This window comes from Panthera pardus, unplaced genomic scaffold, assembly GCF_024362965.1.
Source record: "Panthera pardus isolate Hobbes unplaced genomic scaffold, ASM2436296v1 HiC_scaffold_22, whole genome shotgun sequence".
In the NCBI taxonomy this organism is placed as follows: Eukaryota; Metazoa; Chordata; class Mammalia; order Carnivora; family Felidae; genus Panthera; species Panthera pardus.
The window spans coordinates 6,676,115-6,689,526 of NW_026526788.1; the positions used below are offsets into that span (position 1 = coordinate 6,676,115).

The 13,412-nt window shown below is 50.4% G+C and overlaps 1 protein-coding gene across 1 annotated transcript in view; it reads right to left on the reverse strand.

The window, feature by feature from the left end:
* Positions 1–5,542: 5,542 nt before the first annotated feature.
* NID1 (nidogen 1) overlaps positions 5,543–13,412 on the reverse strand; it is an 84,619-nt gene continuing 76,749 nt past the window's right edge. The window contains exons 16-20 of the mRNA XM_019418940.2: positions 11,927–12,098; positions 10,787–10,944; positions 9,243–9,366; positions 8,410–8,522; positions 5,543–7,455 (exon numbers count right to left, since the gene is read on the reverse strand). Coding sequence (XP_019274485.2) covers positions 7,334–7,455; positions 8,410–8,522; positions 9,243–9,366; positions 10,787–10,944; positions 11,927–12,098 — 689 coding nt within the window. The 3' untranslated portion in view covers positions 5,543–7,333. The remainder of the gene's footprint in view (positions 7,456–8,409; positions 8,523–9,242; positions 9,367–10,786; positions 10,945–11,926; positions 12,099–13,412) is intronic.

Genomic DNA, 13,412 nt, shown 5'->3' on the forward strand with positions numbered 1-13,412 from the left:
CTGCATTTAAATTGCACAGGCTTGTGCACACAGAGAAACTGCGACATTTAGATTTCCTTTGGCAGCAGATGAGGCAACTAACCGATATTGGGAAAGTTCTAGAGCAACAACATGGGAAAGCTTGAACACCATCTTTTGGGGAAGTTATCTGGGCCTTCAGGCCTGCGAGCCTCAACCTCCACCCCACCCCCACCAGCCAAGCAGGCACGGAGAGGCTTTTTCTGCCCTCTAGTGGTCTCTTCTGGAACTGCCTTTGAGAAGACCTGCCCAGGTGGGGAACCTTCCGTCTCACTCAGGCTGCCACCTAGGCCGGGCTATTCCCAGCTACCCTTCAAGCAAACAAGGAACCAACCACAGAGCCTGTTCTTGCAGACTGTTTGGCCCTTCCATCTCTTAACTCTGGTTGTTGTTGTTGAATTTTCTTTAAGTTCCGAGCAGGGGGGAGGCGTGGGGTAAAAGGAAGAAGGCCCACCGGGCGGGCCCACTCACTCTGGTGGGAGAACTGAGCCGGTAAGTGGGGGCATGGAGCCCTGCAGGGCCGGCCCACTCACTGCCCTGTCCCTCCCGGAGCGCACCTCACCCCTGCGGCAGAGAGGGCTGAGGGAGTCGCAGCAGCCCAAGCAGGCCAAGCGGCGGGGTGACGAGGCTGCAGAGTGAGGGACCGTGAGGACCACGGGACCAATGACTCCAAGAGCCACAGAGAGAGACCCCGCGAAGCCAAGCTGCCAAGCGCAGGCCCCACCGCTGGGGGTGCCAGGCCAGCCTAAGACTGAGGGGGCTGGGCTGGGGGCGTCCTCAGCAGCCAGCCCACGAGCCACAGAGACTTTAGATTGGGGTCTGGGTGGGGGGAGACCCCTAAGGAAGGACCCAGCGTGACGGAGAAATCACTGAATGGAACCGGAATTCTCCCCGAGTGAGCGGTCTGCCATCGCAGGGCTCCAAGTCTGAAAATCACGACGAGCTATGGAAGAAACTGGACTTTTCGGGTACATTTTTTGAGTACATCTGTATGATTCATACCCACTAGCTACACTGTAACATGTGTCCCAGTTGGACACAAGTGTATGTGAGGTGATCAGGAGACAGATTTTAACTTTTTTTTCCCCCTTTGGAGCGAAACTACAGACAAACATACAAGTAGAGATCACAGCCTTAAGAACTGTATCAGGTACGGTCTCGATAGGCAGGTGCGCTCACATTAATTTGAGCGAGGTTTCACGTTATGGGTGGGGTGTGGGGAACCAGCCTGAGCTGTTACCTCCCTGACGCCCAGATTGACTAGGGGAGGAAAGGGGTTCTTGGGACCACTGGCGGGGTGTGGGGAGAGGACACCTGGAGAGGGGGCTGTGACCTCTGGTCAAGAGATACACCCGGTCCTGGGAGGGAGACTCAGCAGGGAGGGAGTGGGCGGTACAGATCTGTTCTCGCTCTCTTCTTTCCCTCCTCTGCCTCCCAGGAGGCCAGGGGGCAAGGGAGTCATTATGTCATCCATGTGGTTTGGCCTCTTGGGGTTGGGATCAGGACGGGGAGAGCAGACGGACAAACGGAAAGTATCTGGCATAACCCCAAGCGGCAACAGCGTATTAGGTTTCTGTTGCTGCCGTAACAAATCGCCCCACGTTTTGTGACTCAAAACGCCACCGTGGAAAGTCTCACAGCTGAGTAGATGAGACGATTAGCATGGCATGGCTCAGGTGGGTCCTCTGCTGAGGGTCTCATCTGGCCGTGACTGTGGCATCTGCAGGACTCCACCCCTTTCTGGAGGTTCTGGGGTTAGAACCCACCTCCAGGCCCATTCAGGTTATAGCAGGACTCAGTTGCTTGTAGTCGTAGGACCGAGGTCCCAATTTGCTGATCGCCAGCCAGGAATTGTTTTCAGCTTGTGGAGGTAACCTTGCTCCTCGCCCATAACTGCCTTCCTCCATTAAGACACCAATGTCCAGGCGGGTCCTTCCTACCCTTCAGCGTCATCTTGCCTGCTTTCTGTTTTTGCCTTAGTTGATTCTTCCGCATTCCTCTTCTGGTTTGTTTTTTTAAATTTTTTAAAAAATATTTATTTTTTGAGAGAGACAGAGACAGAATGCGAGTGGGTTAGGGGCAGACAGAGGGAGACACAGAATCCGAAGCAGCCTCCAGGCACTGAGCTGTGAGCACAGAGCCCGATGTGGGGCTCGAACTCACGAGCTGTGAGATCATGACCTGAGCCGAAGTCAGATGCTCAACCAACTGGGCCACCCAGGTGCCCCCATTCCTCTAAGGGCCCACCTGCATTGTCCAGGATAAAGAATCCCCTGTTTTAAGTTCTTTTACATTTTTTTTTTTTTTACAGTTAGTATTAATTTTTTGAGAGGCAGGCAGAGTGTGAGTGGGGGAGGGGCAGAGAGCGAGGGAGACACAGAATCTGAAGCAGGCTCCAGGCTCTGAGCTGTCAGCATAGAGCCTAATGTGGGTCTTGAACTCACAAACTGTGAGATCATGCCCTGAGCCGAAGCCTGATGCTTAACCGACTGAGCCACCCAGGCCCCCAATAACCCTAGTTCTATTTGCAAAATCCTTTCACAGAAGTACCTAGACTAGAATCCTGGAATCTATACAATGTAGCCAACTACAACAGTGATCAGCATTTTGCCAACCTTTGGTAACAAGTTGTTTTTCTTTTTTTAATTACAGTGATTTTTTTTTTTTTTTGAAAACTAAGTTTTGGGGCACAGTCGGTTGAACGTCTGACTCTTGATTTCGGCTCTGGTCAGATCCCAGGGTTGTGGGGTCGAGCCCCATGTCCATTCTCTCCCTCCCTCTGCCTCTCTCCCCACTCGCTCCCTCGCTCTCTCTCTCAAATTAAAAAAAAAAAAAGCTTTATTGATATATAATTCACATGCCATATACTTCACTTATTTAAAGTACACATTTTATGGCTCTTGGTATATGACATTAATTTTTAGAAGTTGTGATAGAATATATATAACATAAAATTTGCCATTTTAACTATTTTTAAGTGTGTGATTCAGGGGCTGTAAGTACATTCACAGTGTCGTCAGGGCATCACCACCACCTACGTCCCCAACTCTTTCATTACCCTAAATAAAAACTCTGAAACCGTTAAGTGATAACTCTCTATTCCCCCTGCTACCCGCCCCGGTAATCTCTCTGGTAATCTCTCATCTACTTTCCGTCTCTGTGAATTTGCCTATTCGAAGGACCCCACATGTGTGGAATCATGCAATATTGGTTCCTTTGTGTCTGGCTTACTTCACTTAGCATAACGACTTCAAGTTTCATCTATGTTCTTGGAAACTTTTTCCTCTTTGTAGCTGAACATTTCATTGTATGAGTACATTTTATTTATCCTTTCATCTGTTGATGGGCACCCGGGTTGTTTCCATCTTTGGTTAAGGTGAACAGGTGATACTTGTCCATGAACACTGATGGACAAGGATCCATTTGAGCCCCTGCTTTCAATTCCTCTGGGTGTCTACCTGGAAGTTATGATCATTTTCTTCTTCTTTTTTTAAAAGTTTATTTTTGAGAGAGAGAGAGGATCCAATGTGGGCTCCATGCTGACAGCAGAGAGCCAGATGCGGGGCTCAAACTTACAAATCACGAGATCATGATCTGAGCTGAAGTCACTTATGCAACTGAACCACCCAGGCGCCCCAGAAGTACTGTAATTTTCTATCCAACTTTTTGAGGAACCACAAAGCTGCCTTCCTTCCTGCTACACCAGTCTACATTTCCACTGGCTATGCACAAGGCTTCCATTTTCCAAATCCTCCTCAACACTTATTATTTTCTGGTCTTTTTTGTTTGCCTGCTTGGTTTTGGTTTTGATTTTCTGACAGCCATCCTAACTGATGTGAAGTGACATCTAATTGTGCTTCTGGCTTGCATTTCCCTAATGATGAATGGTGTTGGGCATCTTTTTGTCCACTTATTGGCCATGTGTAGATTTCTTTTGAAAAAAAAAATGTTTATTCAAATCTTTTGTCCACTTTTGAATTGGGTTTTTTGTTATGGTCACTGCTGAGTTGTAGTTCTTTATATACTCTGGATACTAACCAGGATTTGCAAATACTTTCTCCCCTTCCATGGGTTGGTTGTCTTTTTGCTGTCTTAGTTGTATCCTTTGGTGCACACAAGTTTTTAATTTTGAAGACCGATCTATTTGTTTTTCTTTTGAGGTTTGGGCTTTTGATGTCATCTACAAGAAACCATTGTCAAATCTAAGGTCCTCAAGACTTTTTCCATGTGCTGGCCCCCCAACAATTAAAAGCAGCAGTCAGCAATCAGAACACACAACCCTGATTTTTGGAGAACAAGGTCCTTATGGCCCACCCTGGCCCCAGCAATGCCACTCTAGGAGCTTGGGCTGCTGTCCCCTCTGCCCCACAGTGGGGCTGCATGATGGCAGATGGCCACCACGACTCAGGAAAAGCTGAAATTGGCCGAAATTCAGCAGCCTCTTCATCAAGCTCTCCCCGGGGTGCAGCTGTGTTTTCCTACATCTAGAGATCCAAAGTAGTTCATGCAGACAGCTCCTGCCAGTGCAGTCCTTGTCTTGGTAGAGATGTATCCCTGGACCACCCCACTCTACCATCGGCCTTGATGTACCCTTTAGGTAACTAGGTTTTATGAACCTAAAACACTGTAAGTTTTAGCCCAAATAGAAGCTGTCCCCTTTAGGAAGTTCACGTTGGCAGGCTGTCACTGGTCCCACGGATGCTGTCATGTCCCACGCAGGCCCTCGGGTACCAGTTCCCTTCTGCCTACAACAGGAGGTCTGAGCATCATCACCCCTGCAACTTCTGAGCCCCCCCTTCGCTCTATCCAAGTCAAAGCCCCATTCCCATCCCACCCAAGGGCCAGGACGGAACAGTCCAGGGATCTCGGGCCATGGTCAGTGCCAGGAAAGTGTCTTTGTTCCTTCTGGAGGTGAGGAGAGGGAAAAGAAAAAAACACGGCTCATCTTCAGAACTGAGTTAGGAAACTCCGTTGCCTGCGGTTGAAGAACAGTTTTCTAGAACATGAAAACAATGTCCAAAAGGGTGGTTTGGGGTCCCTGGTAGAATGATTTTTTAATTCAATAAGCCCCTAAGTCTTTTGTGGGAAACAAACCACCCCTTGTAACACTGGGGATGCCACAGATTTTGTAGATTTTTTTAAAAGAGTTTTATTTATTTGAGAGAGAGAGAGAGAGAGAGAGAGAGAGAGAGAATCCCAAGCAGGTTCCACACTGTCAGTGCAGAGCCCAATGCAGGGCTCGAACTCACAAACTGTGAGATCATGACCTGAGTCAAAATCGAGAGTGGGACGCTTAACCCACTGAGCCACCCAGACACCCCAAGATTTTGCAGATTATTAAATGGCGATCTTCTCATTGTGAATCAGCCCCCAACATTAAATCTCTTTATTCAAAAAGCATAAAGACTTTTTTTTACGAAAAAAATTTTATTTTCTGCGCTGATATTTATACAACTGTAAACTCAAGGAATCATCCGATACTTGTAAAAGTCTGGGGGGAACAGTTAATAAGCACCTTCAGTGGTTTCCACAGTTTAAGAATTTACCGTCTGAAAACTTTTAGAATGAATCTAGTAGAATGAATAAAATAGTTATAAAAATTAATACAAAATCATGACGAACATTTGATATAGAGGGCTTGATATGGAATGATAAATATGAAAAGGTGAAACTAATTCATGGGGCTGGGCTGGATAAAAGACCCACACGTTCCCCAAACTGCGTGATTCTCGGGAATGTGTTTGGCTCTCACAAGGAACTCCGATCATTCAGGGCAAGGCTCGTTCCCGGTCCAGGCTCCATTGCGATGCCGCAGCACATGAGGACAAAGTGAGGAGGGGATACGGGCTGGAGGGGTGATGAGTGTACTGAGGTTTGCAGATAAGGGAAGGACCTCTTCCCCAAGGAGAAAAACAGACAAATTCTTCCACGTCCTCAAGCGAAGGTGTCCTTTGGCAAAATGTGCCGTTTTCTCTTTGGAGAGTTTTTCCTTCTTGCCGTTGCTAAATACCTTCTTCTCCCCTTTCCTCTTGGGTTTTCCACTCCTGCTCCTGACCAACCTCTTTGTGACACTTTCTGCTGAGCCTTCTCTGCGCCCTTACCCCAATCTTTACAGACTCCCATCTCCTGATGCCCCACTTTCAATCCAAAATCCCTACTGTTTTGCACCTCGGGGCGGCAGCTGATAAAAAGATAACACTAGCTGCTCGTACGGCCAGGAGATGTTTCTAAACAAACTGTAGAAACATAAACGTGAAATGTGGCGACGGTCCCTTTAATTACACCAATGAGCAATAACGGGTCTGGGTCAGGAGTATAAATACTCACTCTGGCCCTCGTAGGTGGGAACACAGCCAGCAAGAGCCGTGAACAGAGGGGGAAACAAAGGAGACACGGGCTCATGCTGACTGACTGTAGGTTGGCTCTCACCAGTGGAGGTGGGAGATGAAGGCCTATAGACCTGTCACCACTGGCACCAGCCCCCAGTGGGGCCATGCTGCTCAAGAGACCAGATGCTCGGATCCAGGTGCTTTGGGCAAAGTGGGATCGTTTGGTATCCAATGGTGTAATTTAAGGCACATCCAAGAATCCTCGTCCTCAAAACCCGACTCTACGTGTTGAAATTCCTACCACTGGACACTCCTTTGATTGAAGGGCTTGGCCTACCAAGGGCTGCTGCCGAAATGCCAGTAACTTATCTGGGAGGGAATGCTGACGATCGACCATACGTATCCACATGGCCCTAAGACCAGGTGGGTTTTGAACAAAACGGCAGGGCTTGCTCACTACGATGGGGGCCTTGGGCAGGATGCAGGTGCTATAGAACTTGGGAGTAGAAAGCCAGGAGCATGAAGAGGGAAATCAGAGCACCAAGAGAAAAAAAGAGGGGGAGGGTTAACTCCCTCCTTCATTCACGGCCTTGCCCAGGTGGCCCTGGCTGGTGCGTCGGGGAGTTAACAGGATGGTGGGTGTGTCAGAGTGAGGCTGAGCTTATAAGGCCACAGGGGGAGGGGGCAGCTCAGGCCTGGGCGGGCCCTGCTCATCACCGGGGGGATAAACTGGGGACAGTTTCCAGAGCACTGGGATGGGCACATAATCCGGAGTCGGGGTTTTCTGTCTTTGTGGAGGGGGAAGGGGCTTTCCCATTCCAGAAGCCGGCGGCATATGTTTTGGGGAACAGTGAGGGGAATACTGTCGGGGCTCAGGCTGGGTAGGACCTGGGCCTGATCGCCACCAGGTCGGACAGTTTTCAGTCTGGACCCTTTCAAGTAGGGTGACGCTGAGTACCTGCCGAGGGAATGAGGCCTTCTTGTCTTCATTTCCGCTCGATGCAGTCAACTCCCAGGGTGTTGTCAGGGCAACGGCAGGTCCTGCTTCCGGGGGTGGCCAAGCAGAGGTGGGTGCAGCCACCATTGTTCACCGAGCAGTAGTTGTGACCTGGGAAAGGCAGAGGTCAGTCCAACAGCCATCTAAGAGAAGAGCCCGCCCATCAGTCCCCTTCTCGGTTTCCAGGAGACCAAGCGTGTGGGTGCTTCCAGAAAGGGAATCCTCACGGTGATGGATTTGCCAGAGGGCAAAAACACTGATTTCTGAGTTGGGGACTGTGCGGATTTACCGTGAACGTTATCGATGGTCTCAGGGAGGGTCTTCCGGCTCTGGCTGTAACACGCAGCTGGGGTTTTCAAGCACAGAGGGCTCTCTGTCTAGCTTGTCCACTCGGCTTCGCACTGGCCTCGGGGAGGCGGGGAGCCAAGGGGGGTGAGGGAGGGGAGAGGTCTCCCAAGAGGCAACACAGCAGGTCCTGGAGCCAGGCTGCCTGGCTGACCCTCCGGCTGCACCACTGTGAGCCCTGTGACTTCGGGCTAGTGGCTTCCGTGTCCTTATGCATAAAACGGGCCCACAAATAGTACCTACCTCGTGCGGTCGCCATGAGGATTAAGCGAACTAGCGAACACAAGGCACTTAGCCCACCGCGTTCACATATGTAAAGGACCCAGCTCACGGTAAGCACCTTGTCCGTGTCTGTGATTATTATTAGAGGTAATTACTATTGTGGCTGTTAGGCCAAGTGGAGGGACCCTTAAAGCCACAGAGACCGTAACACGGATGTTCCTATCTGGAACCCGGAGACCACATACTTCTAGACCCGGCCCAAGATTCAATCCTTTTCCTCCCCCTTGTCCACCATTTCCAGTTCATTGCCTAATGTTTCCTAGGTATCGACTTGGCTCACTTCTTAAACAATGCAGGCCCTCGATGGAAGGGAGTGCGTCTCGCCTGCCATGTGACCAGACCAGGGCAGGTGGAGGCCCCACGGGCAGCAGGCAGGATGGAGGCGTGGAGCCACAGAGCATCCCTGGCCCCTGAACGGCAAGAGCACGGGGGCGTTACCTTGGGGACACTGAGACAGGGCCGTGGTGACACCGTACAGCCGGGTCTGCTTGTGGGGGTGGAAGGTATCCGTCTCTTTGGAGATGGCAAGATCTACAGCAACCACAGAACTCCTACAAAACACCAAAGGGCAGCAAGTAAAGACACATCTGGTGGCTCCAACCTTCTGTCTACTGGGCAGCGTCTTCTGGGGTTTCGGGGATAAACTGGAGGCCGTGAGGGGACACGCTGGGCTCACTTCCTAGCCATCCTCCCCTCCTCCTGTGGTGGGAACAAGCCTGCATTTCTCTGGCCTCTTTAAGAAAAAAAAAAAAAAAAAAGGACAAAGTTGAGCTAGCTCTGCCCCTCAGCTCTAAATTCCAGGCTGGGAAATCGGCTTTCTCTCCAGATGCCCGTGGTCACAGCTGCTTCCTCCTTTTTGCAGGAAGAGGTGGTCAAGAAGGGGCTGTGGGAATGTCACAGTTTAAATAGAATGAAGTGGGGGCACGGGGTAGGCGGGGAGCCCGCCGGCCAAGTGAGCCTGGGCCAGCTCCTGGGGGAAGAACAGACATGCTCATGAAGTCCAAGTTCACAGACTTGAAGCTGCCCATCCGGGAGCCCTGGGACGGTAAACGGCCCCTCCTGGCCCCCAAGGAGCCCGGCCCTCACCCTCCTACGCCCTCCCCTCCTGACGGGCAGAAGGGCGAGGCAGAGGGCGGGTATCCTGGAAGGTCAAGCCGAGAGGCCACATGGGAAGGGCCTGGCCTCCCCGAGACAGGGTGGCAGGCTCCTGCTCCCCCGCCACCACATACCCCGCCCCCACCCTCCCCCCTGCCCGCCCCCAGCTCACGTACATCTTCCAGTCTGTGTAATACAGATGCTTCCCGTAGCTGGTAACAGCGAAAGGATACTGGAGCCCTTCGAGAACCTTCCGTCTGCTCGGCTGCCCGGGCTTCAGACACTCCACCCGACTGGTGCCTGTGTGCAGCAAAGACAAGCCGTTCATAGAAGAAATGGCCCCTTGGTGTCAAAACGAGGAACGGAGGCAAGGGTGACAGAAAGTCAGCCTTACGATGACAGATCCCGGACAATACACACGACTTGCTCTTCGACAGCAGAAAGCGGTCTCCTCATCCTGCCTTGCCCCTCTCACTGGTCAACACCCACCTCCGCTGGGGAACCCATACCTGGTTCCCATGTGGGCTGGGCAGAGGACCATTCCTTGTCCCGCCCATTCCCAGAGCAGCTGGGGACCCGGTGGGAACGAGGACGTCTTCCAGCTCTCGCTCAAGTCCCTACGCCCCCCGAAGCCTCCCAGGCCCTCCCTCCCTGCAGTCAGAGCTCTTAACAACTGCTAACCTGCACCTCGGCTGCAGCCCCGCACAGCCTCCTATCAGTGCCTACACTGGGGCCAGCTCACGGCTTGCATTTTGATTTAATTATGCGTGCTTCCCTCCTGTGGTACAGTCCCTGCACCGCCCCCCACCCCGGCCCTGAGTACCTGACAGTATTGGGAACAGGGCAGGTACTCCACAGGCACTCGAGGGATGACTGACCTTGCTCCCCGACTGAGCCCACATCCCTCCCCTGAGGGACACCCCAGGCCAGGGGCTCACATCAGGACCCCATGCCTCTCTTCCCTGGCTCCACAAGTCTTGCCTGAGCCCTTGGGGAACAGATGCAAGTGACAGGATGGAAGTCACAAATTGCATAATGCAGAGATAATAATAGGATGAGAACAACTCTAAGGGTCAGCAAGCTTGTTCTCAAAGGGCCAGACAGTAATTAATTTAGCTTTTGTGGGCCAAGAGGCAAAATTGAGGACACTATGGAGGCATTTATTTATGGAACTTTTAAAATGTAACATTTAAAAATGTAAAACCCAAGGGTGCCTGGGTGGCTCAGTCAGTTAAGCGTCTGACTCTTGATCTCGGCTCAGGTCATGATCTCGGCTCAGGTCATGATCTCACGGTTCATGAGTTTGAGCCCCACGTCAGGCTCTGTGCTGACAGCATGGAGCCTACTTGGGATTCTGTCTCTCTCCCTCTTTCTCTGTTGCTCTCCTGCTCTCTCTCAAAACAATGAATAAATAAAAACCATTTATAGCACCTGACTCGTACCAAAACAGGCGGCTGGCTGGATGTGGCTCACGGGCTAGGATTGGCTGACCCCTGATTTAAAGATGGAACACTTGCCCTGGACACCGTCAAGCCTATAGAAACCATGCATTTCAGAGCAAAGACAGGCAGCTGATTTTTGTGTAGGAAAATAAAACAGGTATCTTATACTCTCTTCCCCATAACAGATCCCAGCCTACAGTGGGTGAGAATAACTGTTTAGGTTAAAAGGAAAAAGCACTGTTGCAACCCCAGCAGCCAGGCGCGGGGCTCTTCGTCACCTGCGTCCACCCAGCAGAGCTGAGCCGAGTAGGCATCGAATGTAAGGCCGTTGGGCAGGCCCAGATCATCCTGCACCAGAACCCTCCGGTTTGTGCCGTCCATATAGGAAGTTTCGATTTTGGGGCTTTCTCTGTTCCAGTCTGTCCAATAAAGGTTCCTGCAGGAGGAAAAGGAAGGGAAAGAGGAACAACAAAGATGTTATAAGAGGAATAACAAAGAACAAAGATGGATAAGAAAAATTTTATTTAAAAAAAAAAAAAACTTTAAGAGAACCCACGATGAACACATTAAAACCCAGGATGGCTAAAAGGGGTCTGGAGGTGATAAGACACCTTTTCCTTTGCAGGAGATACTTGGGTTTGGTTCTTGGTTTGAGTTTGGTTATTCTGGTACTAATGACCTCACTTTCCTTAAACGTAGCTGATACAGCGTTATCTCCATAAAGCTATTTAAAAGAACACAAAACAACCCACACCTGAGATAAACATCTGGGGATTCCTACATGCTGTCACTACACAGGGGTGCATAGTGGACCCAGGGGCTCGGGCACAGAAGCAGATGTTGACAGAGTTGGTGGCTGAGGTGTCTGCCATGGGGGGGGAGGTGGCCAAGCGGCCACAGAACTGGGGGTGTGGTCTCACGGGGAAGGAATCACAGCGTGAGGTGCAAAAGGTCTCGCAGGTAAGATTTAAAACTAACTGTAGGGAAAAGAAAAAAAAGCATTGATGTGATGACAAAACCCCCAGGAAGGGGTCTCCAAGGTGTCCATGCTGTGTGGGTCTCAGCCCCAGGGGTACATTTATGCCACTTGGACACCATTCTGGGGCTGGTACAAGGCAAGTGTTTATCCACATTCGACTCGGATGGAAATACCCAATTTCTGAGCCGTGAACTTAGAAAGTCCCTTCCTAAAAGATTTACAAGTAGAACACGGTTGATCAAGTCCATGGTCACAGGGAACTGTAATAAATGTTCTGGCATTTCACAGTGCATATCTGTAAGGCACCAGCTGTAGACCTGTTCATCCTGGAACTCATTCACTTCAGGAGACTGATGCTGGCATTAGAGCCTGACATTTGAGAGTATCTGAAAGAGCAGCTGCAAGTCGAATAGATTTACACAGATTTACACAAAGATACCCTCTCACGGAATCCGTTACGATGCCTCTGGGATTCACCAAGTCAGTCTCAAACAGCACCCGGCGCTGGGTCCCATCCAGCTTTGCAACTTCTATTCGATCCAAGCGAGAATCAGTCCAGAAAATGTTGCGGCCAAGATGGTCGAGGGCAATGCCTTCTGGGCTTCCAAGATCTAGAATCAAACACGGCATACTTCTGGGTTTTTAAAGCAAGTTAAGATTAGGTTTTGTGCATTACTCAGTGTTATTCCCCTCGGTGTTCAATCCTTGCACTTTGGAAAAACAAATGGGAACATGAAATGCATGTTGCTGATCAGATGAGCCACAGTCAAAGTGACAAGGTCACTCGTTCACTCGGCGGACCTCTCATTATGTACCAAGCCCATAATGACGCCTAAGTGGTGGCCCTGGTTTCCAGGAACTTGCAACCAATCTCAATTCAGACTGAGTTTTGGTTTTATGGGAACGTGGAGGGAGACACTAGACTTAGCCTGGGGAGACCTGGGAGGGATTTCTGAGGGAGACAACACCTCGTAAAGCTGGCTCCCCAAGGACCCACAGGAGTTTGTCAGGCAAAGATCCTGGATGCGGGCTTCCAGGGAGTGGGACCCGCACGTAAGTATAAAAGAGAAGATTGGATACAGCATGATTTTGTATGGCTGGAGTCCATGAGGACGGGAGAGTGCCCAGAGATGAAGTTAGGATGCCCGTGTTAAAGAGCTTCGAGCTTAACCCGCAAGCACGGGAGGGGGGGGTGGGGAGCATAGAACAATGCAACAAATCCATACACCTTGTTCATTAGTTATTGGGGGAATAGGGTCATCTCAGAGGAGTAACTGCAAGAAATCACAGCTGTTACTACTTTTGCACAGGTATCAGGAGTACAAAGAAGGGGTGTCGGTGATCGCATATAGCATTCCCAGAAAGTCCTCACTAGGTTTTAAGTAACTGATTTCCAAGCCAGGGCTGCCACAGAGTAAGCCAGCCGCAACAGGAACCTTCAGAGCCACCGAACTAATGGTTTCCGGACTATAAATAAAAGCAAATGAAACATCAGAACCCCACCAGGGTTTTAGTAGTGTCACTTAGGATTCCCTCCCCTCTACTGATCAGAGAACTGAAGATCACTTAGTATGGCTGGAAGTGTAAGCAGGAGGCAGAAGAAGCCAAGGATGAAGCCATCCTACCCGAGGGATCCTGGATATGAGAAAATCATGCCCCCATGTGTTCTTTCATCAGCGTGGAAATGGTTCAGAACGTCCGCTCTCTCGTATCAGCCTCCACTAGACTCCTAATATGACCATGACCCTGGATGCTGGAAACACCACAGCCCCATCCCCCGGAAAGGACCCCAGCCAGAGGCAGTTTATTAAGCATTAGAAACAGCACTCAAACAAGATTTTTGTTATTCAAACCAAAAGTAGAGATTTGTAAAGTATGAAACTGTTTCCCACGTCCCTAGAGGTGAAGGGACAGCGAGCCTGACC